This window comes from Ailuropoda melanoleuca, chromosome 1, assembly GCF_002007445.2.
Source record: "Ailuropoda melanoleuca isolate Jingjing chromosome 1, ASM200744v2, whole genome shotgun sequence".
Taxonomy (NCBI): Eukaryota; Metazoa; Chordata; class Mammalia; order Carnivora; family Ursidae; genus Ailuropoda; species Ailuropoda melanoleuca.
This window is the reverse complement of record NC_048218.1, coordinates 79821165-79846032: the sequence shown is the minus strand read 5'-3', so window position 1 is coordinate 79846032 and position 24868 is coordinate 79821165. Positions and strand designations below refer to the sequence as shown.

The window sequence follows — 24868 nt, the reverse complement described above, 5'->3', positions numbered from 1 at the left end:
TCCAGACCACCACAATAAAGCAAATATCACAATAAAATGAGTCAATGAGTTTTTTGGTTTCCTAGTAGATATAAAAATTTTTTTACACCATACTGTAGTCTACTGAGTGTGCAATAGCATTATAGCTATTTTAGTCAGTTGAGCATCTGCCTTCAGCTCAGGTCATGATCTCAGGGTCCTGGGATCAAGCCCGACATCAGGCTCCCTGCTCAGTGGGGAGTCTGCTTCTCCCTATCCCTCTGCTCCCCTCCAACTCATGCTCTCTCTCAATTAAATAAATATATCTTTTTTTTTAAATATTTTATTTATTCACTTGACAGAGATAGAGACAGCCAGCGAGAGAGGGAACACAAGCAGGGGGAGTGGGAGAGGAAGAAGCAGGCTCATAGCGGAAGGAGCCTGACGTGGGGCTCGATCCCACAACGCCGGGATCACGCCCTGAGCCGAAGGCAGACGCTCAACCGCTGTGCCACCCGGGCGCCCCTAAATAAATATATCTTTTTAAAAATGTACATACCTTAATTTAAAAGTACTTTATGCTAAAACCATAATCTGAGATTTCAACAAGTTGTAATCTTTTGGCTTTGGAGGATCTTGCCTCAATGCTTATGGCTGCTGACTGCACAGGGTGGTAGTTGCTGAAAGCTGGGGTGGCTGCAGCAATTTCTTGAAGACAACAATAAAGTTTGCCACATCCATTGACTCTTCCTTTCACAGCAATTTCTCTGTAGCATTCAATGCTGTTTGATAGCATTTAACCCAGTGGAACTTCTTTCAAAACTGGAGTTAGTCCTCTCAAATCCTAAATTTGTTAATATTCTAAATCCTTTGTTGTCATCTCGACAATCTTCATAGCATCTTCACCAGAAGTAGATTACATTTCAAGAAACCACTTCCTCTGCTCATCCATAAGAAGCAAGTCCTCATCCATTAGTTTTATCATGAGGTTGCAGCAATTCATCTTCAGGCTCCACTTCTAATTCCAGGTCTCTTGCTATTTCCACTACACCTGCAGTTACTTCTCCCACTGAAGTCTTGAACCCCTCCATGTTATCCATTAGGGCTGGAATCAACCTCTTCCAAACTGCTGTTAATGCTGATAGTTTGACTTCTTCCCATGAATCACAAATATTCCTAATGGCATCTAGAATGGTGAATCCTTTCCAGAGGTTTTCAATTTACTTTACCCAAATCCATCAGAGGAATCATTATCTATGGCAGCTACAGCCTTATGAAATGTATTTCTTAAATAGTAAGATTTGAAAGTCAAAATTACTTTTTGACCCATGGGCTGCAGAATGGATGTTGTGTTAGCAAGCATGAAAACAACATCAATCTCATTGTACATCTCTGACAGAGCTCTTGGTGACCAGACACACTGTCAATGAGCAGTAACATTTTGAAAGAAATATTTTTTCCTGAGCAGTAGGTCTCAATAGTGGGCTTAAAATACTTAGTAAACCATAACAGATAAACAGATGTGCTGTCATCCAGGCTTTGTTGTTCCATTTATAGAGCAAAAGTAGAGCAGATTTAGCATAATTCTTAAAGGCCTTAGGATTTTTGGAACGGTAAATGATCATTGGCTTCAACTTAAAGTCACCAGATGCATTAGCCCTTTATAAGAGAGACAGCCTGTCCTTTGAAGCTTTGAAGCCAGGTATTGACTTTTCCTCTCTAGCTACGAAAGTCCTAGGTGGCATCTTCTTCCAATAGAAGGCTGTTTCCTCCACCTTGAAAATCTGTTGTGTAGGGGAGCCATCTTCATGAATGATCTCAGCTACATCTTCTGGAGAACTTGCTGCAGCTTCTACATCAGCAATTGCTGCTGTACCTTGTACATATGTGTTATGGAGATGGCTTTTTTCCTTAGTCCACATGAACCAACCTCTGCTAGCTTCACATTTTTCTGCGGCAGCTTCCTTGCCTCTCTCAGTCTACACAGAATCGAGAAGAGTTAGGGCCTTGCTTTGGATTAGGCTTTGGCTTAAGGGAATGCTGTGGCTGATTTGATCTTCTAGACCACTCAGACTTTCTCCATATTGGCAATAAAGCTGTTTTACTTTCTTATCATTCATGTGTTTCACTGTAGTAGCACTTTTCATTTTCTTTAAGAACTTTTCAAAGATTTATTTATTTATTTATTTATTTATTTATTTATTTGAGAGAGAGTATGTGTGTTTTGCTCAGGGGAAAGGGGCAGAGGTAGAGGGAAAGAGAAACCGAGGCTGACTCCACACTGAGTGCAGAACCCGATGCGGGGTTCAATCTTACAAACCTGAGATCACGACCCAAGCCGAAACCAAGAGTCCAACACTTAGCCAACTGCACCACCCATGTGCCGCAAGAACTTTTCCTTTGCATTTATAACTTGGATAACTGTTTAGAGGCCCAGCTTTTGACCTGTCTCAGCTTTTGACATGCATTTCTCACTAAGCTGAATCATTTCCAGCTTTTGGTTTAAAGTGAGAGAAGTAAAACTCTTCCTTTCACTTGAACACTTAAAGGCCATTGGCCTAATTTCAATATTGTTGTGCCTGAAGGAATAGGGAATCCAGAGGAAAGGGAGAGAGACAGGGGTATATCCAGTTGGTGGAGCAATCAGAACATACACATTTATTAAGTTTGCCATCTCATATGGGCACAGTTTGTGGCACCCCAAGACAATTATAATAGCAACATCAAAGATCACTAATCACAGATCACCATAACAAATACAACAATGAAAAAGCGTGAAATATTGAGAGAATTACCAAAATGCGACAGAGACACAAAGTGAGCGAACACTGTTTGAAAAATGGTGCTGATAGGCTTGCTCGCATAGGATTGTCATGAACCTTCAATTTGTAAAAAACAGTATCTGTGAAGTGCAATAAAGCTAAGCGCAATAAAATGAAGTATGACTGTAAATGAGCTTGGCAAGGTTATAGGATAAAAAATCAATATACAAAAAGCATTACATTTATATACAGTAGCAATAAATAACCTGAAAATGAAATTAGAAATCATAAAAAACAAGACATTTAGGAATAAACCTAACAGAAGAAGTATAAGACTTATATATTGAAAACTACAAAACACTGCGGAAAAAATTAAAGAAGATCTAAATAAATGGAAACATATATCATGCTCTAGACTTGGAAAACTTAATACATGAAGATGGCATTATTTCCCAAATTAACCTACAGATTCAACATAATCCTTATCAAAATCCTAGCTGCTGGGGCGCCTGGGTGGCGCAGTCGTTAAGCGTCTGCCTTCGGCTCAGGGCGTGATCCCAGCATTCTGGGATCAAGCCCCACATCGGGCTCCTCCGCTAGGAGCCTGCTTCTTCTCTCCCACTCCCCCTGCTTGTGATCCTTCTCTCGCTGGCTGTCTCTCTGTGTCAAATAAATAAATAAATAAAATCTTTTAAAAATAAAATAAAATAAATAAAATAAAATAAAATTCATATGAAAATGCAGAGATTCAGAACAACCAAAATAATTATGGAAGAGAACACAGTTGGTAGTCCTACACTTCCTGATTTCAAAACTTATTACAAACTAAAATAATCAAGATAGTGTGTTGCTGACAGAAGAACAGACATATAGATCAATGAAATAGAATTTAGAGCTCATAAATAAACCCTAACATTTATGATTAATTTATCTTTTACAAAGGGACCAAGATAGGGGCGCCTGGGTAGCTCAGGTAGTTAAGTGGCCAGCTCTTGATTTCAGCTCAGGTCATGCATGATCTCAGGGTCCCAGGATTGAGTCCTGTGCAGGCTCTGCGCTCAGCCAGGAGTCCTCTTGAGGATTCTCTCCCTCTACCCCTCCCCTCACTCACTCTCTCCCTCTCTCCCAAATAAATAAATCTTTACAAAAACAAAAACAAAAAAACAAAGGGACCAAGACAACTCAAAGTGGACAAAGCAGGGCACCTGGGTGGTTCAGTCAGTTAAGCATCTGCCTTCAGCTCAGGCCATGATCTCAGGGTCTTGGAATGGAGCCCCTGTCAAGCTCCCTGCTTATTGGGGAGCCTGCTTCTCCCTCTGCCTCTGCCCCTCCCCCTTGCTCCTGCTCTTGCTCATGCACTCTCTCTCTTTCTCAAATGAATAAAAAAAGCTTTAAAAAAATTAACTCAGGGGTAACTGGGTGGCTCAGTCAGTTAAGCATCTGCCTTTGGCTCAGGTTATGATCCCAGGGTCCAGGGATGGAATAAACAGTATCATATATATGTATATGATCATATGTCATATGATATACACATGATATATATATGTATGTATGTGTAACTATTTTCAGAGGTGTTTTTAATTTCCAAATATATGGAATTTTCTTAATTATCTTCATGTTATTGATTTCTAACTTAATTACACTGTGGTTAGAAAACATGTTTTGTGTTGTTGTGAGTTCAAGTCCCACGTTGGGCTTAAGGGTTTACACTAAAAAAAGGGGGAGGGTCTTTTTATGGGGTGCCCGGCTGGCTGGGTTGGAAGAGCATGTGACCCTTAATCTTGGGGTTATGAGTTTGAGCCCCACATTTGGTGTAGAGATTACTTAAATAAATAAAACTTTAAAAAAAAAGGAAAAGGAAAAAGAAAACCTGCTTGGTGTCAAACTATAATGTACACATGAATCCTCCGGGGATCTTGTCAAAATGCAGATTTTGACCCAGGAGATTTGGAGGGGGCCCTGAATTTTTACTTTTTTTTTTTTTTTTTTAAGTAGGCTCCATGCCCAGTGTGGGCCTCAGACTCAGGGCCCTGAGATCAAGAGTCACACAATCTACCAACTGAGCAGCCAGGTGCCACTGAGCTTATACATTTCTAACAGGCTTTTACGTGATACTGAAGATGCTCTAAGGACCATACTTTTCATGGAAAGGATCTGTATAACACCAATTCCTTGATATCTGTTGAGATTTCCTTTATGTGTGGTTAATGCTCACAAACATTCCACAGGAATCTGGAAATAATGTGTATTATTGGGGCCCCTGGGGCTCAGTTGGTTGAATGTCTGCCTTTGGCTCGGGTCATGATCCCGGGGTCCTGGGATCAAGCCCTGCATCAGGATCCCTGCTCAGTGGGGAGCCTGCTTCTCCCTCTCCCTCTGCCTGCCACTCCCCCTGCTTGTGCTCTCACTCTCTTGCCTCTCTCTCTCTCTCTCTCTGTCAAAATAAATAAATAAAACATTTTTANTTCTCCCTCTCCCTCTGCCTGCCACTCCCCCTGCTTGTGCTCTCACTCTCTTGCCTCTCTCTCTCTCTCTCTGTCAAAATAAATAAATAAAACATTTTTAAAAAAATAATGTGTATTATTCACTTACTGAATGGTGTTCTGTTTATATCTATTAAATCAATATGGTTAATTGTGATATTCAAGTCTTCTGTATCCTTATTCATTTATCTTTTTGATCTACCAAATACTGAGAGAGATATTTAAAATCGTTAACTACGATGGTGGATTTGTCAATTATTTCTTGTAGTTTTGTCAATTTTTACTTCATATGCTTTGAAGCTTCATTTTTAGGTGCACAGAATTTGAAATATTTTATCTTCCTGGCAAATCAAAGGTGACCATTTCAATTTCTAGTAAAATTTACCAACAGATTTGTTTTGAACAGTATTTGCCTGGTGTATTTTTTTCATCTTTTTACTTTCAGCTTTTCTGAGTCCTTATGTTTAGATGTGTTGATTGTAAACAGTATATTGTTGAATTTTAGTTTTTGATCCAGTTTTCACATGAATAATAACATTTTAGAATGTTTGAACTCTAATCATCACCTTCCTGACTTATATGTACAGTTTAGCTCTTTCTTTTTTTAACCCCCTCAATTTAGACATTGATATTACTTTATATCATCAATATTTGTTTAGATTTACTTACACATTTACATTTTTTTTTACTAGATCTTCCGCTCTGCATCTCAGACCTTTGTTCTGAAATTTTTTCCTTCTGCTTGAGATATATTTTTTTATGATTTTTTATTATATTATGTTAGTCACCGTACAGTACATCCCCGGATTCCGATGTAAAGTTCGATGCTTCATTAGTTGCGTATAACACCCAGTGCACCATGCAATACGTGCCCTCCTTACTACCCATCACCAGTCTATCCCATTCCCCCACCCCCCTCCCCTCTGAAGTCTTCAGTTTGTTTCTCATAGTCCATAGTCTCTCATGTTTCATTCCCCCTCCTAATTACCCCCCCTTTCTTTATCCCTTTCTTCCCCTACCGATCATCCTAGTTCTTATGTTGAGGTATATTTTTTAACAGTGCTATTCAATATGCTGTTCAAAATGATGGAAATAATCAATTTCTGCATTGTCCAATGTACAAGCTGCTGGCCATATGTGATTATTGAGCACTTGAAATGTGGGCAAAGTACTCACTGAATTTTTTATTTTATAATTTTAATTTAAATAGCCATATGTGCCTAGTGGGTACTGCCCTGGATGGTAGAACTTAAGAAGTTCCATTTAAAAAGGTCTTTTGATGATTAATTATATGTTTTTGTTGATCTAAAAATGTATGTATTTCACCCTTGTTCCTGAAAGAGAATTTCTCTGGGAAGGGAATTCTCGGCTGACAATATTTTTTCTTAACACTCTAAAGATGTTATGCTGGGTCGCTTGCGTGGCTCAGTCAGTTAAATGCCTGCCTTCAGCTCAAGTCATAATCCCAGCGTCCTGGGATCAAGCCCTGCTTAGGGTTCCCTGCTCCATGGGGAGCCTGCTTCTCCTTCTCCCTCTGCCTGCTGCTCCCCCTGCTTGTGCTTGCTCTCTCTCACTCTCTCTGTCAAATAAATAAATAAAATCTTTTTTAAAATAGAGTAAAATAAAATAAAGATGTTATGCTATTTTCTGGCTTCCATTTTTGCTCTAGTGAAATCAATCTAATTTTTGTTCCCCATTAGAAAATATATATTTTCTCTCTGACTGCTTTTAATCTTTTTTTGTCTTTGGTGTTTTGCGGTTCTGCCACCAGTTAGTGCCCATGGTGTTACTAACATCCTCTGGCCCACCAGCCTCAGGATTTCCTTCTTGTCCAGGTATTGGGGAAGCTCTGGTTATTTCTCCAGGTAGGCTCTCTAGGAGGGAGTTATCACAGCAGAGCTGTTGGCACCTAGTGACCTGTCTCTATGGTAACCAAACATTCCAGTTTGCCAAGGACTGAGAGTTTCCTTGAGTCCAGGATGCAGGAATTTCGGTGCTAAAATTGGGATACTCCTGAACAACAGGGACAGTTGGTCACCCTATCTGCTTCCTCTCCTCCACACCATAACCCTCCCCCTCCAGGAGCATATATGTCCGTTGGGGGAGACTGAATAAAGAGCAGGTAAGGTATCATGTCACATTGTTCCTACTATCCCTGCTCCGTCAGGATTCAAGACTGTGATAATCAAGCTGATCCATTAGCCATACATTCTTTCTCTTGGCAATGCTGTCTCAAGAACCCTACTGGCTCTCTCCAGAGAGAATGGCTCTCTCCCTATCCATGAAGCTCCAGCTCATGTCTTCAAGAAAACTGGTCCCAGGGGTGCCTGGGTGGCTCAGTCAGTTAGGTAGCCGTCTTCTGCTCGGATCATGATCCCAGGGTCCTGGAATCGAGCCCCGCATGGGGCTCCCTGCTAAGGAGGGAGCCTGCTTCTCCCACTCCCTCTGCCTGCAGCTCTCCCTGCTTGTGCTCTCTCTCTCTCTCCCCCTGTCAAATAAATAAATAAAATCTTAAAACAAAACAAAAAAAGGTACCTGAGTAAGTCTAAGATAATTGCAGAAAAGGTTGGTGCACGACACAGCAATGACCTCTAGGGGGTGGTGGTGCCCAACTCCAGCACCTTCAAGGCCCAGCCCAAGTAGAGTATATGTGTCAATGACTTTTTCCCCTCTCCCTTCTTGTTTTGTTTCTTTTTTAAGATAGATTTGTTTGTTTGTTTGTTTGTTTGTTTTAGAGAGAGAGAGTGGGAGAGCCCGCGTGCACATGCAAGCGGGAGATGGGGCAGAGGAAGGGAGAGAGGGAGAGAGAGAGAGAAGCAGACTCCCGGCTGAGCACGGAGCCCACGACTGGGCTCAATCTCACAGCTGGAGACCACAACTTGAGCAGAAATCAAGGGCCTGATGCTTAATGGACTAAGCCACCCAGGCATTCCTTCCCTTAAGTTTTTGAGTGAAGTTTCTTTTGAATAATCCCAGCCTGTTTTGACTGAGCTATAGAAGGTTTAGAGGATATTTTTTCCTCAACTCTCAGCCTGGAAGACAAAGGGGATTGTTATACCTATAGAAACTAGTTTTATTGCTGGAGGTGATAGTGAAGATGGGGGGGGTACAGAATAGGAGAGAACTCAGACCTTTAGTTATTCTGTCATTTTCTAACAAGCTAGGACATGAACAGTAAAAACTTCAGCTATCCTATAACACATTTAGAGCCCTCAACTTTCAGAACAACGACTCCAGATCCAAAAGTAACTAGAAAAATAAACAACACTTGTGGCAGCGAACAATCGGCTCTGATTACTAAGCCACAAGTAACCCCAGCTGAGAAGCACAAAAGGCTCTAAGATTTACTGTCAAAGTGTTCTAATCCACCAGATTGATGCATGCAATCACCAGAGCCCTGACTCTTTAGCAATGCCTAGAAAAGGCCAGCTCTGTGTATGTATCAAGGGAACCCTGCAGGGGACATATCCTACCATTATTTTGACATCTCTGTAATAGAACCTAAAGAGGGAAAAAAAAGTGCCATTTAAAAGTTGAAAGAAAACATAGGAGAAAAACCTCATGACATTGGATTTGGCAATGATTTCTTGGATAAGACACTAAAAGTAGAGGTAACAAAAGAAAAACAGATAAACTGTACTTCACCAAAGTGAAAACTTCTGTGGATCAAAGAACATTATCAACAGAGTGAAAAGGCAACCCATGGGAGAAAATATTTGCAAATAATATATCCAGTAAGAAATGGATATCCAGAATATATAAAGAACTCCTACAACTTAAAAAAAATTTTTTTAGTGGTCAAATAGACCATTTCTCAAAAGATACACAATAGACATTAATAGACCAGAACACTGGTTGCCAGAGCTGAGGACAGAAGGGAATGAGGAGTTATTGTTTAATGAGAACAGAGATTTAGTTCTGCAACATGAAAACAGTTCTATGGATGGATGGTGATGACAGTAGCACAACAATGTGAATGGCGTTAATACTACTGAACTGTGCGCTTAAAAATGGTTAAGATGGGAAATTTTATGTTCTGTGTATTTTACCACAGTTAAAAAAACAGAACAAAAAAACCCATGAGCCTCAGCTTGGGAGAGTCTGAAATTACTTTTATGTATTTGCTTAAAATTGTCTCATCAGACTCTCACTAACTGACTAGCAACAACCAGCCAGTCATTCAGCAAATATTTCTTGAGCATGTGCCAAGTATTCCTCTAGACACCTGGGATACAGTAGTGAATAAAACAGATGGAAAGCCCTGATTTTCGCAGAGAAATTTACATTTGAAACTGATATTCAAGACCCATTTTGAAACCATATTGCTGATATATTTAATTTACAAAAAGAACCAGAACTGATAGTTGACCAAAGAAATACAAATGGTCTTTTAACATGTGAAACGATGTTCAACACTTCTCAAAATAAGAGAAATGAAAATTAAAACAACACTTCTTTTCCCTCTATGGATTGGCAGAGACTCCGAATTGTTGACAACATACTCTGTTGGTGAGGGTGTAGGGAAAGTACTCCCATACATAGCTGTTGTAAGGACAAAAGACACATTTTCCATGGATAGCAATTACGTTAACAATTAAACAATTAAGCCTCAGCAGGCTTCCCAGTGAGTTCAACAGCATATCATTTGCCATGGGAATTGTATCCAATTTGAACCAGCCACTCTTCTTTAAGAAGGTACTCTAAGAAATGAATGCAAATTTATAAAGATATCAACAGAAGGATGCTTGTTGCAGCATTACCTGTAATAGCAAAACTGCACCAAAAAATTTTTTTAAAAAAATCTGAACATTTATCAACACACTCTCTTTCAAATAAAAAAACAAAATCTTTGGAAAAGGAAAGAAAATTTTTTAAAAACAATAACTCCCCATTTCCTTGTCCCAGCCAGCCCCTAGCAACCACAGTTCTATCTCTAAATGCTCTTCTACATACCTCATATAAATGGAATCATACAGTATTTGTCTTTTTGTGACTGGCTTATGTCATTTAGCATAATGTCCTCAAGGTTCATCCATGCTATAGTTTATGTCATAATTTCCTTCCTTTTTAAGGCTGAATAATATTCTGTCATATGTATATCTCATATTTTGTTTATCCACTTGTTTGTCAATGGACACTTGGTTTGCTTTCCATGTTTTAGCTATTGTGAATAATGATGCCATGAACATGGGTGTATAAATATCTGAGTCCCCATTTTCAGTTTTTTGCGTTATATATCCAGAATGCTGAATCATATTGTAATTCTATATTTAATCTTTTGAAGAACCACTGTCCTGTTTTCCACAGCAGCTATACTGTTTTACATTCTCACCAATAGTGTACAAGGATTCCAATTTCTCCACATCCTCACTAACGCTTGTTATTTTCTGTTTTGGTTTGGTTTTTTGATAGTGGCCATCCCAATGGATGTGAGGTGACATCTCATTGCACTTTTGATTTGTAATTCCCTAATGTTTAGTGATGTTGAACATTTTTTCATGTACTTTATTGGCCATTTGTATACCTTTTTTTGAGAAATGTTTATTCAAGAACTTGACTCATTTTTGTTTGGATTGTTGTTGTTGTTGTTGTGTTGATTAGGTTTTGAAGCAAATATTCTCTCTGGGACCCATCCATTAAAAACCTCATCTATCCAGTTACCTGTCTACAGAATTAGAAGGCCTGGATTTATCACTCACCACTTTCCTGGGTCACAAGAGTCATTTAAAAATGTCTAAAATTGGACCTACTTTCCATGCTTCCCCACCACCACTACCAGCATCACCCCACCTCCGTGTGTGCATGCACCCGCAAATCACTAGTCCAATTTGGTCATCCTTTTTTTTTTTTCTCTCTTTCTGCCTATGGATTTGTAGGACAGTAGAACACCATTCCCTTCTATGTACATAAATTAAATCGAACACTTTTACTGAGTTGCCTTCTGCCTCTCCTTCTCCAGGCTAAATTTTCTAAAATCCTTAAGAAATGGTTTTTGCCCAGCACTCTCTCATTCACTAGTATGGGCAAGAAATGAAAGATCTCCCTGGTCCTACGTGGAAACAACAAATCTAAGCTTTCTGAACCTCACATCCCAACACGCAACGTTTGCAGAAATTTTGCACGGTAAGCGATGGAATTCGGACGGTTCTGGGCAGAAAGGGCGCCGGTGCCTTGCTGGAAAGCTCCTGACCTACAAACGACGCCCGAGCTGCGTTGCCTCACTTCTACCGGGAACCCACGGTCTGGCTCCTCAGCAGGCCTGGTTTTCTCCCTGCAACCACCGCCTTTTTCCCCAATCCTCCCGCATCTCCCGAGCCTAGGGCTTTGCGCCTCTGTGCTCGCAGCTGCTTCCGCCTCCAAGGCTTAACTCCAGTCTCACTCAACTTTATGGTGTTCTTGGATGCACCTCAACTCCACTCTAAGACAGAGTAGGGTTTCAATAAATGCTGATAGGCCGAATGAACGAAGAAATGAAGAACTCATAAAATAATTTTTATCCCTACATAACTTGGCAGGAAGACTGTGGAACTATGAAGTGGGACAGATCGGGTTCCAATACCAGTTCTTCCACTTGGTAGCAGGGGTAAGTTTACCCCTCTGAGAGTTCAAGAAACGAACGAATAAATAAGATGTTCTCGCAGAAACGTGTGAAGAATTAAATGACTTAATGCTTGTACCGTCAAACCTGGCCACCAGAATTACTACTCTCCCTACTCTACCACATTCTGTATTTAGGCAGACCGTGAGTCTCTGAGGGAAGGGGATGTCTGACTGGATTCTGAGCTCCGCAAGGTGCCGGGTCACATTTAAGTGACTAGAATGTAGATGGAGGACTACAATTGTTAACATGCTCCGGGCAAGGAAGATTACATATTCTGAATGGATCTGGCCCCTTCGCAGAGACCCCAAGTCCTACCATCCCTCAAGAATCTCAGCTTGTTCGCGTACAAATGAAGGCCTACTATACCTGCAAATCGAGTCTGTGGTCCATAGGACTCCACCCCACCCGCGCCTCAAGCCGCGGAGCCAGCTGGCGGCGCACAGCTTGCTCCTCCCAGCTCACACCTCAGCCAGGGCCTGCGCCTAGGGGACACGCCTGCGCACTGCTCTCTCCTCGTCTCCTCCCTCCCTCGCTCTTTAGTCCAACGCGTTTCGAGCGCTGGGCCCTTTTTGTCCCCTACTGCGAGCGGTGTCAGTTTCCGTGCGGAAGTGGTGGCCGTGAGGGAAGAAGATGGCGACGACTGCTCCTGCTACGGTGGCTAATCGGGCCAACAAGCGCAGCGGCCCTGGGCCGGGAGGCGGCGGCAGCGGCGGCGGGGGAGCCAAAGGGACGGAGGAGGAACCGCCGCCGCCCCTGCAAGCAGTTCTGGTAGCAGATAGCTTCAATCGCCGCTTCTTCCCCATCTCCAAGGACCAACCTCGGGTGAGCGCCGCACGCGAGAGCAGCCAGAGGGCCCGAAGGTGGCCGGGCTAGAGCAGGTTATCCTTTCGGCTGCCTAGTGAGGAGTGCTCTGGCAGATAGGCAGTCGTAGTCCTGGCAACCTGAGGCTTGGAAGACATGCAGAGGGCTAAACGTAGAAGCAAAGCTTTACACGGGGATTCAATGCCTCAAACGGAAGCTGTGATGCCTTTAATTGTGCAGTGGAAAAAGATCCCTGGGTGAATGGGAACGACACTTCCTTTTGCCTGCAAAAGGGAAGTCATATGCCTAGGAAAAAAAGGAGACTGGTAACAGTCTAATCCCATAGTAACAGGGGTCTTGAATCTCGGAGGGTGTGCTTTTTTTTTCTTTCCAGGTTTTAATGACAGCCGGTGCCATCTGTCAAAAGGAGGACAGAACAGGTTTAGTAGCTGGTTGGCTGTATTGTCTAGATGCTGGGGAATTGAACCGAGTTAATTTTAGGGATTGCTGGGTCGCTCAACAGTCCCCAGTTCAGTCAAAGACAGGGAGCTGCATTCAGTTCAGGAAAAATCCTAACTCCCCCACTGCTCCCAAAAAACTTAATGGCTGTTCATTTGGGACAAGTGATGGGGCTGGCTAGCCTCTGATTCCCCTTAGAAAGGGATCAAGGAAGGAAATTTTAAGGGGAAAATGCCCTTTTCATTGCTTAAGTTAATGGAGATATGATTGATTTTTAGTATTTTCCTTTGGCAAGGTGGCCTGCTGTTCTGTAGCAGCTATGTCCAGTGCTAAGCAAGTAGATTCTGTGCTTACTATTAGATTCTTACTGTAGATTCTTGTGCTTAGATGATGCCATGAACATCAAAGGCAGGGGCCCGATTACTTTTAACTTGGAAGATAAAGTAAAACGATGATGTTTGGAACCACTGGTAGGGAATTATAAATTGTGCTTAAGTGGAGGAAAGAATAGTATCCAGAGGCCCTTCCTGGATTGAAGACTTCAGACTTTTCATCTTCTACCCTCCAGGTCCTGTTGCCCCTGGCCAATGTGGCACTAATAGACTACACTCTGGAATTTCTGACTGCTACAGGTGTACAGGAAACCTTTGTCTTTTGTTGCTGGAAGGCTGCTCAAATCAAGGAACATTTACTGTAAGGCTCTGCAACTTTTCTTTCCATGTTTCACTATTTTTTCCAGTTTCCTTAGGATGGTTGTAACTAAATAAGGGGAAATTGTGAGGGGAAAAAATATATCTATTTGGATTCCATCATGAGAACTAAGGGCCTTCTCTTCACTTATCAGGAGGTGAGCAGCTAAAGTTGTAACAAAGATTAAAGAACAGCATTTGGATTTTTTCTGAATCTTACTTACAAAGTTTGGTCCCATAGGTTTTGCTTTTATTTAATGGCTCTGGTATGGAAGTTACAAGAGTAACATCTTTGTTTTTCCACTGAGCTTCTAAATATTGAGCTCTTACTCATCTTTGTATTCCCAGTGCCTACCTTGGTACAAAGTACATAGTAAACAATTAACACATGTTTGATGAAATCTTCTTGGAAAAGAGTGAATATCAGAATTTATGAAGTTCAGGGAATAAAGACTGGGATATTAGTATGGTGTCCTTTAGACTGTTCCTAAATTTGGTTTGGACTTTGGATGGCAAGAAGTGGCATAAAATGTGTTCCCAGGATATTTTGTATACTCTAAATCTCAGCAGGATTTTGAATTCAAATCCATGTTAGGGGACAGGTGTCAGGGAATGGAGAAGAAATAACCATGTTTCTCTAACCCATAAAACAAGACTGGTGACACAGGATGCTGAAACCATTAATTATAGTTCATAAATCTCTTTGAAGTAGAGGAGGCTGTCAGGAACCCAAAAAAGCCATAGAGCAGGGGTGTGAATGTTGAATGGGTGAGCAAAATAGGGAAGCTCTACATGCTCTTTATGCTTGATTTGCTCATTCCCCTCATCCCCTTCCTTTAGGAAATCCAAGTGGTGCCGCCCTACATCCGTCAATGTGGTTCGAATAATTACATCAGAATTATATCGATCACTGGGGGATGTTCTCCGAGATGTTGATGCCAAGGCCTTGGTGCGCTCTGACTTCCTTCTGGTGTATGGGGACGTCGTCTCAAACATCAATATTACCAGAGCCCTGGAAGAACACAGGTCAGGATGGGAAGATGGTAGGGACAAAGGGTTTGTGACCAGCAGAGCCCTAAGACTGCTGTTTTGCTCCTCTCTCCCTCCTCTACTTTATAGATTGAGGCGGAAGCTAGAAAAAAATGTATCTGTGATGACAATGATCTTCAAAGAATCCTCCCCTAGCCACCCAACTCGTTGCCACGAGGACAATGTGGTAGTGGCTGTGGATAGTGCCACAAACCGGGTTCTCCATTTCCAGAAGACCCAAGGCCTTCGACGGTTTTCTTTTCCTCTGGTGTGTGGGTATCTGGGGTCCTTGAGGTGGGAGAGTTACTGGCGTCAGCAGGAGACAGGTGAAAATCCTTATATTGGGTGCCTGGGTGGCTCAGTCGGCTAAGCATCTGCCTTCAGCTCAGGTCATGATCTCAGGATTCTGAGATTGAGCCCCCATCAGGCTCCCTGCTCAGCAGGAAGTCTGCTCCTCCCTCTGCCCCTCCCCCTGTGCTCTCTCTCTCAAATAAGTAAGTAGAATCTTAAAAAAAATAATAAAATCCTGATACCTTCTCCCCACAGAGTTTGTTCCAGGGTAGCGGAGATGGAGTAGAGATTCGCTATGATTTACTGGACTGTCATATCAGCATCTGCTCTCCTCAGGTGAGCTTTTCAGGGCCAGGATGCACATCCAAAGAGTAGAACTTTGAGTTCCACAGTAAATAGGTGCTGTCATATTGATTCCAATAGCCCGTTGGGAACCTTTTTGGGATTCTGGCCCTTGTCCAACTATCATAGGGTCTGATAGGTCTGTAGGGACTTATTTTTGTTTCCAGAGGATAGCACTCACCTTGGCCCCATCCAACTTCCCCCCACAGGTGGCTCAACTCTTTACAGATAACTTTGACTACCAAACTCGAGATGACTTTGTGCGAGGCCTGTTAGTGAATGAAGAGGTAAGAAAAGGTTCCTGGGCCTCTTTAGAAGAGGGCTATGATAGTATCCCAGGCTGATAACTTTTTTTTTTTTTTTAATATTTTTTATTTATTTATTCGACAGAGATAGAGACAGCCAGCGAGAGAGGGAACACAAGCAGGGGGAGTGGGAGAGGAAGAAGCAGGCTCATAGCGGAGGAGCCTGATGTGGGGCTCGATCCTATAACGCCGGGATCACGCCCTGAGCTGAAGGCAGACGCTTAACCGTTGTGCCACCCAGGCGCCCCGCAGGCTGATAACTTTTGGTCCCATTTTGTGTCTTACTGAGCCTTAGGATGAAGGAAAAGAGCTGCAGGAGAGAGGGAATCAGACACAAAGAAAAATTTGGGCCATTTGGCTATGATATTGAGGGGCAGATGGGAACTTAAGGTTAAAAAGAGTGGTACCTGGGTGTGTTCTTCCTCTTTTACTTGTTTGGGGTACCTCCCTTTCCTTCTCCTCATTCAGATCCTAGGAAACCAGATCCACATGCATGTGACAACTAGGGAATATGGTGCCCGGGTCTCCAACCTGCACATGTATGCAGCAGTCTGTGCTGATGTCATCCGCCGATGGGTCTACCCTCTCACCCCAGAAGCAAACTTCACTGACAACACAACCCAGAGCTGCACTCATTCCCGGCATAACATTTACCGAGGGCCTGAAGTCAGCCTGGGCCATGGCAGCATCCTGGAGGAAAACGTGCTTCTGGGTTCTGGCACCGTCATTGGCAGCAATTGCTTTATCACCAACAGTGTCATTGGCCCTGGCTGCCACATTGGTGAGCACAGGTGGGGAAGTCAGGGTGGTCATTCTAGGAGCAGGAACCTGGGAGGGTGGGGGCGGGTAAGAGAAGGATACAGAGGGATAGTCCCTGAGAATAAGGAACTAGAGTGGCTACCTTAATAAAGGAGGGAATGAGGATGTGAAATTTGTGGCCTTTAATTTGTGGCCTGTGAGCCTCTTATTGGGTGACTCTTCACATTCCAGAGTACCCTATTCACATTCAGGACCAAGTGGATAATTAACATGCAATCATAATATCTGTGTGGTGCATTGCAGTTTACAAAGGGCTTTTGCATACATTGTTTCATTTATCCTCACAAAAACCTTGTGAAGTAGGTATTATTTATCTCCAGTTTATAGCCAAGCAAACAGGCTCAAAGAGGCTGTCTCCCTCACAGTCATAGCTAATGAGAGGTAGTGCTAGAACTTGAATCTAAGTATTCTAAGACCATTGTTCTTTTTACTCAACCATACCTGCCTGGTTGGCCTCTTGGTAACTCACTTTAGTTGTAGGAATGTGGTGCTTCTAGTGGAACTGCCCCTTTAAAAGAACAATAAGATTATAATTCTAAAACGTACGAGAAGAGGGGTGCCTGGCTGGCTCAGTTGGTAGAGCATGCAACTCTTGATGTTGGTTTTGTGAGTTTGAGCCCCACATTGGGTATAGAGATTACTTAAACTCTTTAAAAAAATAAAATGTACAAGAAGAGATGGGAAATTTTAGTTCTACTTCTAGATATGTGGATATGATTCTAATAAGGTTCTTGAGTTCAAGGGGATCCCCAGATATCTTAAAGATTCTCAGGTTCTGAAGTCCGGTATGTAGTCTGTGATTGTTGTAAACCTGGTGGAGGATGGTCATGCTAACCACTGTTCTATCCTCAGGCTGGAGTGTAGAGGGGGAGAGGGTGTTTCTGGTGAATTGGGGGATAGAGTATCAGAACTGGGTGGGAGCCGTGCTGGTATCAGTCAGCCCTGTCCTCCAGGAATGGCCCTGGTCTGGAATCCTGAGTGACCAGGAGTACTTCCTGTCCTGAGCCAGGTGATAACGTGGTGCTGAACCAGGCCTACCTGTGGCGGGGTGTCCAAGTAGCTGCTGGAGCGCGGATCCATCAGTCTCTGCTCTGTGACAATGCTAAAGTCAAGGAACAAGTTACACTGAAGCCACGCTGTGTCCTCACTTCCCAGGTGAGACCTGCTCAGTATTGCACAAAGACCCCAAACTGAGTAGTGGTCATGCTGAGCCAGAGGGTCTTTATGTCCACTAAGGATCCAGCCCTGAACTGAGAGTCCAAATCCAGTGGATTCATTTGTCTTCTAGTTAGCTTAGTAAAAATCACTCCCATTGTCAGGATCTACCATTCCCCAACACACTAATGAAGCTGTGCCACCCACTCTGTTTGTGTCCGCTAGGTGGTAGTGGGCCCAGACATCACGCTGCCTGAGGGCTCGGTGATCTCTTTGCACCCACCAGATGCAGAGGAGGATGAGGATGATGGCCAATTCAGTGACGATTCTGGGGCTAACCAAGAAAAGGAGAAAGTGAAGCAGAAAGGTGTGAGGTTAATCAGGTGTGGGGCATCTGTGTGTCTCTCCCCATGGGAAAACCAGTGTTTCCTCCTGAAGGGATTGTGCTTCTCCTGTGTGTTCACTAAAGATCACTGCCTTTTCCAGGTTACAATCCAGCAGAAGTCGGAGTTTCTGGCCAGGGCTACCTCTGGAAAGCTGCAGACATAAATGTGGAGGAGGAAGAGGAACTACGACAGAATCTGTGGGGTGAGCTAGGCCTTATTCCTATCACCATCACCCCCCCAAGTGAGAATATTTTGATGACAAGTGAATGCTTCAGAATCTGACTACTTGTTCATTACATTCTTCATTCCGACAGCGCAGATAAATTCCTTTCTGTCAACAGCTCTTGCCTTACTTTTCTTTTTTCTCACCCTTATGGGTTCTCAGGACTCACAATCAATGTGGAAGAAGAGAGTGAAACTGAAAGCGAGCAGAGTATGGATTCTGAGGAGCTAGACAGCCGAGCAGGCTCCCCACAGATGGATGACATCAAAGGTAATTGGCCAGGGGAGCAGTGTCCTGGGACAAGAGAAGAAAACCTCCGGTTTATTCTTTGTCTAGATCAATTAGCCAAAGACTTGTGTTTCTCCCAGAAGGGTTTGGTATAAAGTCAGGACTGGAGAACTTAAAACATTCTGAAGTGTTATTGGTTCATGAACTTATTTGTGCTTTGATTTCAGTGTTCCAGAATGAAGTCCTGGGAACACTACAGCGGGGCAAGGAAGAGAACATTTCTTGTGACAATCTAGTCCTAGAGATCAACTCTCTCAAGTAAGAGCAGCCCTCCCTTTTCTCCTGTCCTCTGGGTAATCCCAGGCAGGTAGAAGTTCTCTCCTGTTTCTTTCCCAAATAGGAACCGATTCCCTCAGCATCCCAAATGGGCAAGGCCAGTAGCATTAGGAGCAAGGAGAGCATTAGGTTCTGGCCTCAGCACAGACTTCCCCCTGCCAAAGCCCTCCCCTTGCATGTTGTTCCAGCCAACTTCTCACCCAGTGTCCTGCCAAAGTCATAATCCTACCACAGGCTAAAAGGGCCAGTGAAGGCCCTCGTGTCAGCCCTGTCTCCCCACAGGTATGCCTACAACATAAGCCTAAAGGAAGTGATGCAGGTACTGAGCCACGTGGTCCTGGAGTTCCCCCTGCAACAAACGGATTCCCCGCTGGACCCAAACCGTTACTGTGCCCTGCTGCTTCCCGTGAGCAAAAATCAGGGCTGGGTACAAAGGATTGGGTGGAGGCAGATCCACGTCCTTGCCATGTTTCACTTTAAAGGATATAGGGAGTAGAAGGTCTTATTGTGGATATGTGTTACTTGTGGTTCCTTTCTCCTTGCCTTTGGATGCAGATTGGGTACTAGGGCAGGCATGGCTGGTCCAGAGGAGCCAAGTTAGGTTCAATACTGAGTGCTCTTTGAGACTCCAGGGTTCAGACCATGCTAGACCCTAAAGGTACGCCCAGAATAGACCTGGACTTTTACATTCTCCGACTGAAATAATTTGACCCAGAAAGACATCAACCTTTAGGCTGGTAATAGGTATTTTGAGGCAGCCTGTAGCACCCGACCCCCTTTCACTTTCCCTGGGAAATCTTTTCTTTCTCGCCAACGCTGACTGCCAGCAACTCCCAAGTCCCTCTGACATGATTCCTCAGGCCTATATCATTTCCCTCTTGTTTGCTCATATCCTGAAAGTCCCATGTTTTCAATATTGTTTGCTATCGGGATATAGGTGCATGCTCAGGAATATATTGCGTCTCTCTTCTCCTTTCTTCCATAGCTGCTCAAGTCATGGAGCCCTGTTTTTAGGAACTACATAAAGCGTGCAGCTGATCATTTGGAATCATTGGCAGCCATTGAGGACTTCTTCCTGGAGCATGAAACTCTTAGTACTTCCATAGCCAAGGTGAATACCACCTTAAGCCCCAGAGTTCTGGATTTGCTTTGAAACAGACCTTGGCTACCTCCATGGAGACACAAAACAGGCTGAGATGAATCCAGTATGGGATTTGATTAATAGCACCATCCACCCCTATTATTGTGCTGATTGCTGGGATAGTACAGCTGGGAGCCAGGCTGGTAAGGCAGCCATTTGGGGATTATCCTGGGGACCCAGCAATAGTTCCAGAAGTTATACCTGTCCCAGTAGCAGAGTGAAAAGCTCATTTTTTGCCTGTTTTAAAAGCAACTGTTTGGTGTTTTAAAGGAAGCTGACAGTCTGATAGAGAGAGGTGCTAAGATCTTGCCTCCTCTTCCTCTGTTGTCTGTTATATCTTGCTGGATTCTGCAAGGTCCCTGAGATCTCTTCTGCTGGCTTTCTGCAGGTACTCATGGCTTTCTACCAGCTGGAGATCCTGGCTGAGGAAACAATCCTGAGCTGGTTCAGCCAAAAGGATATGACTGACAAGAGCCGGCAATTGCGCAAGAACCAACAGGTGAGACAGGCCTCCCTCTTGTCACCACGGTGGTTGTTTGGTCCCCTGGCTCTTGGCCACAGACTCTAAGGGCTTGGTCCCTGGGACTCTGTGGCTGTTAAAGCTGTTTATATGCCCCTCCCTCAGTAGCTCTCCACTCTGCTTCCTTACAGCTGCTGAGGTTCATCCAGTGGCTAAAAGAGGCAGAAGAGGAGTCATCTGAAGATGACTGAAGTTGTACTGCCTGCTTTTGTGGGTGTGGTTGATAGCCCTCCTGGCTTCTGGGCCAGAGCAAATGAGACGCTAGTTGCAGAAGGATGAGTGACCACCATCCAAGCTGAGACTTAAAGGAGCAGAGGCTGGAACTACAGTATTCTTCCCACCGCCAGCAACCATGTGCCTCCCATCCTGACCACAGAGTTGGGAAAAGGGAAGTTGGGCTGAAACAAAGCTCTGCCTAAGGAGGAGCAAGGCAGGCCCTGCAGTTAGAGGAAGCCCAGAGGAACAGTTTTGTGCTCTGGCTTTCCCTCAGGGAACAGCAGAGAGCAGCTGGCCCTTTCTGCTGCTTGTATTTGTTGATATTAAAAAAGAGAGAGGGGGATGTATTTGGTTTCTCTCCAACTCTGACTAATCAGCTCTTGATGTAGGTGGCCAAAGAGTTGACCCTGGCAGCTTTTCCCTAACAGCTGGGGGAGAGGGAGAAGTGGGGTGTTAACAACCACTAGGTGGTACTGTGGTGCCTTGCTAATTGACCATTGCCTGGTTCATGGGTAGTGAGAGGCCTAGATTCTTTTCCAGCTTCTGTGGACCAATTTGTGGTCCTGGAGTGGTGTGCCTGAACCGATTTCCATAGAGAGTCCAAGTCCAAACACTTTCCTGCCAGAGGGTGATGATCCAAGCATATGTAAAGTCCACTAACCAACTGCCAGTCCCTCACATGCTTTATCCAGTTGACCCAGTACTACTATCAGGGAAGCTGGGATATTCAGCATCTTCAAGATAAGGAAGTTTGCTTAAGGTCTCAAGACTCTTAAGAGGAGTAAAGCTAAGGACTTGAATCTCATAATCAAGAATACTTTCACCATATTCAGTGTCTCAGTGAAGGGAAGTTGCCTCCAGAGGCAAATATAACCCCAAGCCAGCCATGGGTATCCTAAGAACAGAGGAAATCTTATGAAATGGGCTTTCCCCTAATATTGAGAGAGTGTTTATTGTCTGATAAGCATTTTGTTAAATACTTTCATGTGTTTAGCTAAACTTCACAGTAAATGATGTAGGTCATATCCCGATTTTCAGACGAGGAGCCTAATGTTCAGAGATGTCCCATAACTGGTCATTGATAGAGCCATGTTTGAGTGTGCCATTTTGCTATATAGTCTCCTTTAACCTCAACTATGAGACATGCCATTCTGTCTCATCTTTTTTAGCTCTGTTGTCATCCTAAAACCCTTACCCTGTTGACATTTGAACTGTGGCAAATGTTACTGGTAACAACTGGCCCTCCTGAACATTACAGATAAAATGGTTGCCAATGTTCATTTTATTTGGATAGAAAGGAGTAAGCTAAGGGCAATGATACTGAATTGTACTCGGGTGTGAGGGGCATTACTGGGTATTTCTAAAGAGGAAAAAACAGGAGCTTAATTTACTTTTCTTATTTAGTAAATCTCAGTTTTTGCTTTTCAAATACAGGACCTAGTGTCTAGAGGGCATATGAAGGTTATGGCATGGACTACTAGGAGCTGTTAAATACAAAAAACTCATAGGGTACCTCTGGTTTGTACCTAATGGGTGGCAGGGATCAGAGGTGGCCTATAGAACTTTTTAGAAGGAAGAGATTCCTTCCAGTGGAGTAATTAGGGAAGGTTTACAGGATTGTGACACCTGAGTGGCCTAAAAGTCGAAAGGAGTAGAAGGGGACTTTAAAAGCAAAGCAAAGGGTTTCCATTTAAATATGATACATTAAACACGTGGGTTTTTTTTACTTTTTCCAAAACCCCATTTAAATGCTAAAGGAATTCTTCAAAAAGGGCCCATAATTCAATAAGGAAAGCCGGAGGTGATCACAATGAATGCGAGACATTGACATTTTGAAAAAGAAAAATAAATGAAAGAGTGAAAGTTGACTTAGCAGAATGAGATGGGTTCTATCTGCTGAGGTGGTTATTAACAAGCAAACCCAATGTACCCTTTTAAACCCAGAAAAGGCCCAGCAGAGGAGATAAGGATCGGTTGCTAACAGGGTGGGGTGGAAAGGAATCAAAGATCTATAAAAGAAAAGGCCTCCTGGGTCTCTACCTCCTCTGCTTTAGCCAGGTGGTTACCCCTACTCTCCTGCAAGAAGTGGGAGATTAGTCTCTGGAGAAATGGTGGGGAGGAAGTTATCAAATATTTATGAAGTTTTCCTAAATCTGAAGGTCTTGAGTCTTCAGACTGACAGAGCTCATGAGTGCCCAGTAGAATGAATGAAATATCCCCATGAAATTTCAGAACCTTAGGGAAGAGGTATTCGAGTCTCTGGACTCAAGAGCAGACATGGGGATGGAGGTGAGGGGCTAGATTGGAAATGAGGGATTAAGTGAAAGTGTATGAGGGCTCTGAATATCAGCACACACCAGGCAAAAACAAACTGAAAAACGGGGCGGGGGGGGGGAGACTTTAAATACTTACCCTTTTTGTTTCCTCAAAACAAAAAGCCATCTTCACCCCCACTTGATCACCCTACAGTGAAACCTCTTAAATAAGCCCTGTACGTGGGGGCTGGCTCGGTGGAATGTGCGACTCTTGATCTTGGGGTTGTGGATTCAAGCCCCATTTTGGGTATAGAGATTATTTTTAAAAAATAAAATCTTAAAAAAAAAAAAAAAAGCCCTGTACCTGGACAGAGCTTCCAATCAGTTTTTTTAGTATATTGCTCTTAAATGTGAATAGACCACCAATGGCCATCAAACGTTTGAGGAAAGACCAACCAAAACTGAAATCAAGGAAACAATGAGAAAGTAGGGAGTTTTTGCAAACCTCAGGGCAGGGGGGAGCTATAATTATTCTTAAAACTCAAAAAGGGAAGATACTGTGTCTATGAAAAAAGTACTGTGAAAAGGGAGAACTGGATAACAAGGTTTTTAGAAATTAAAAATAAGTAAATGATTTCCTACTGAAAATTGGAGGACTAGAGACCTGAATAGGATGGAGACCATATCCATCCTTATGTAGTTGAATTTTGAATTGTAAATATTTTACCTATCCAATTGGGTAAGGGAAAGGTTAGAAATGTCAAGAAAATCTTGCAAAAAAAGGTGCAGTCATTTAAAAATAAAAGGGAATGGATGATAAAGGAGAAAAAAAAATCAATCTAGAAGGCCCAACATCTTACAGGAGTTGTAAAAAGAACAGGAAAAATGGTAGTGATGTTATTAAATAATTCAAAGAAATATTGTTGAACTTCTAGATGGAAAGGGCTTATCAAGTGCCTAGCACAGTAAATTAGCACCAAGACATATCACCATGAACTTTCAGAACCCCAGGAAGCCTGGGTGGCTCAGTCAGTTAGGCATCTGCTTAGATTGTAATCCCAGGGTCCAGGGACAGAGTCCAGAGTCCCACATCCCGCTCCTTGCTCAGCAGGGAGCCTGGTTCTCTCTCCACTGTTGTTCCCCCTGCTTGTGCTCTCTCTCTCTCACAAATAAATAAAATCTTTTTTAAAAATTTTGGAATCCCAGGGATAAAGAGAACTTCCTAAAGACTTCCAGAGAGAGTAAAAACAAGTCATGTGCAAAGCCTTAGGAAAAATAGAGCTCAAACTAACTGCTTAATAGCAACACTGGATGCTAGAAGACTTAGGAGGAGGTGAAAGAAAGATAAACCCATCAATCAAATTTGGAAATAAATAAGCAATGTCCAGAATGTATAAATCAATAACTAGTATGAGGTTTGTTTCTCCCCCCCCCAACTAGTATGAGGTTTTATAAATATGTATGTACTGGGGTGGGATGGAAAATGGGACAGAGAACTGCTATTAAGAGCTTTCTTAATATGTACATATATTTAATCAAAAAAAGTAAAGAGAAGGCTTTGAAATGAAAGCACACAAAGTATGTGCAGGGGCTAGCAAATAGGTTGATTTGCTGAAGTAAAAAAAAAAAAATAGCCAGGATATGATGAAAAAATAGCTATAGAGGTAGGTAGTTTTGATTATGGAGAGAGTTAAATATTGTGCTAAGAATATTTGGAAAGATGGGAATGTGGAGAAGTTTCTGAGCAGAAGAGTCCTGTGGAAGAGGTACTTACTCTCAAAATGCTAATTTGGCAACTGTACAAGATGGAGTGAGAGGAGCCCACACTTGTTCCTGTGGCCTTAAAGGACCTATGTGGTCTGGGCCCAG

General features: G+C 43.0%; 2 protein-coding genes across 2 annotated transcripts in view; one reads left to right on the top strand and one right to left on the bottom strand.

Moving 5' to 3' along the window:
• The window catches only part of ABCC5 (ATP binding cassette subfamily C member 5), a 176078-nt gene extending 163792 nt beyond the window's left edge, over positions 1-12286 (bottom strand). Inside the window, exon 1 of the mRNA XM_034661871.1 lies at positions 12171-12286. The gene's annotated coding sequence lies outside the window, so the exon portion shown is untranslated. The remainder of the gene's footprint in view (positions 1-12170) is intronic.
• Positions 12287-12379: 93 nt separating this feature from the next.
• On the top strand, positions 12380-21091 carry EIF2B5 (eukaryotic translation initiation factor 2B subunit epsilon). The gene is made up of 16 exons (XM_002915690.4): positions 12380-12626; positions 13633-13757; positions 14594-14779; positions 14873-15050; positions 15329-15409; positions 15625-15702; positions 16189-16501; positions 17549-17694; positions 17920-18061; positions 18181-18282; positions 18466-18573; positions 18759-18849; positions 19150-19273; positions 19853-19978; positions 20397-20507; positions 20660-21091. Exons 1-16 carry the CDS (start codon positions 12435-12437, stop codon positions 20717-20719), a joined length of 2163 nt encoding a protein of 720 aa, XP_002915736.2. The 5' UTR covers positions 12380-12434; the 3' UTR covers positions 20720-21091.
• Positions 21092-24868: the final 3777 nt, after the last annotated feature.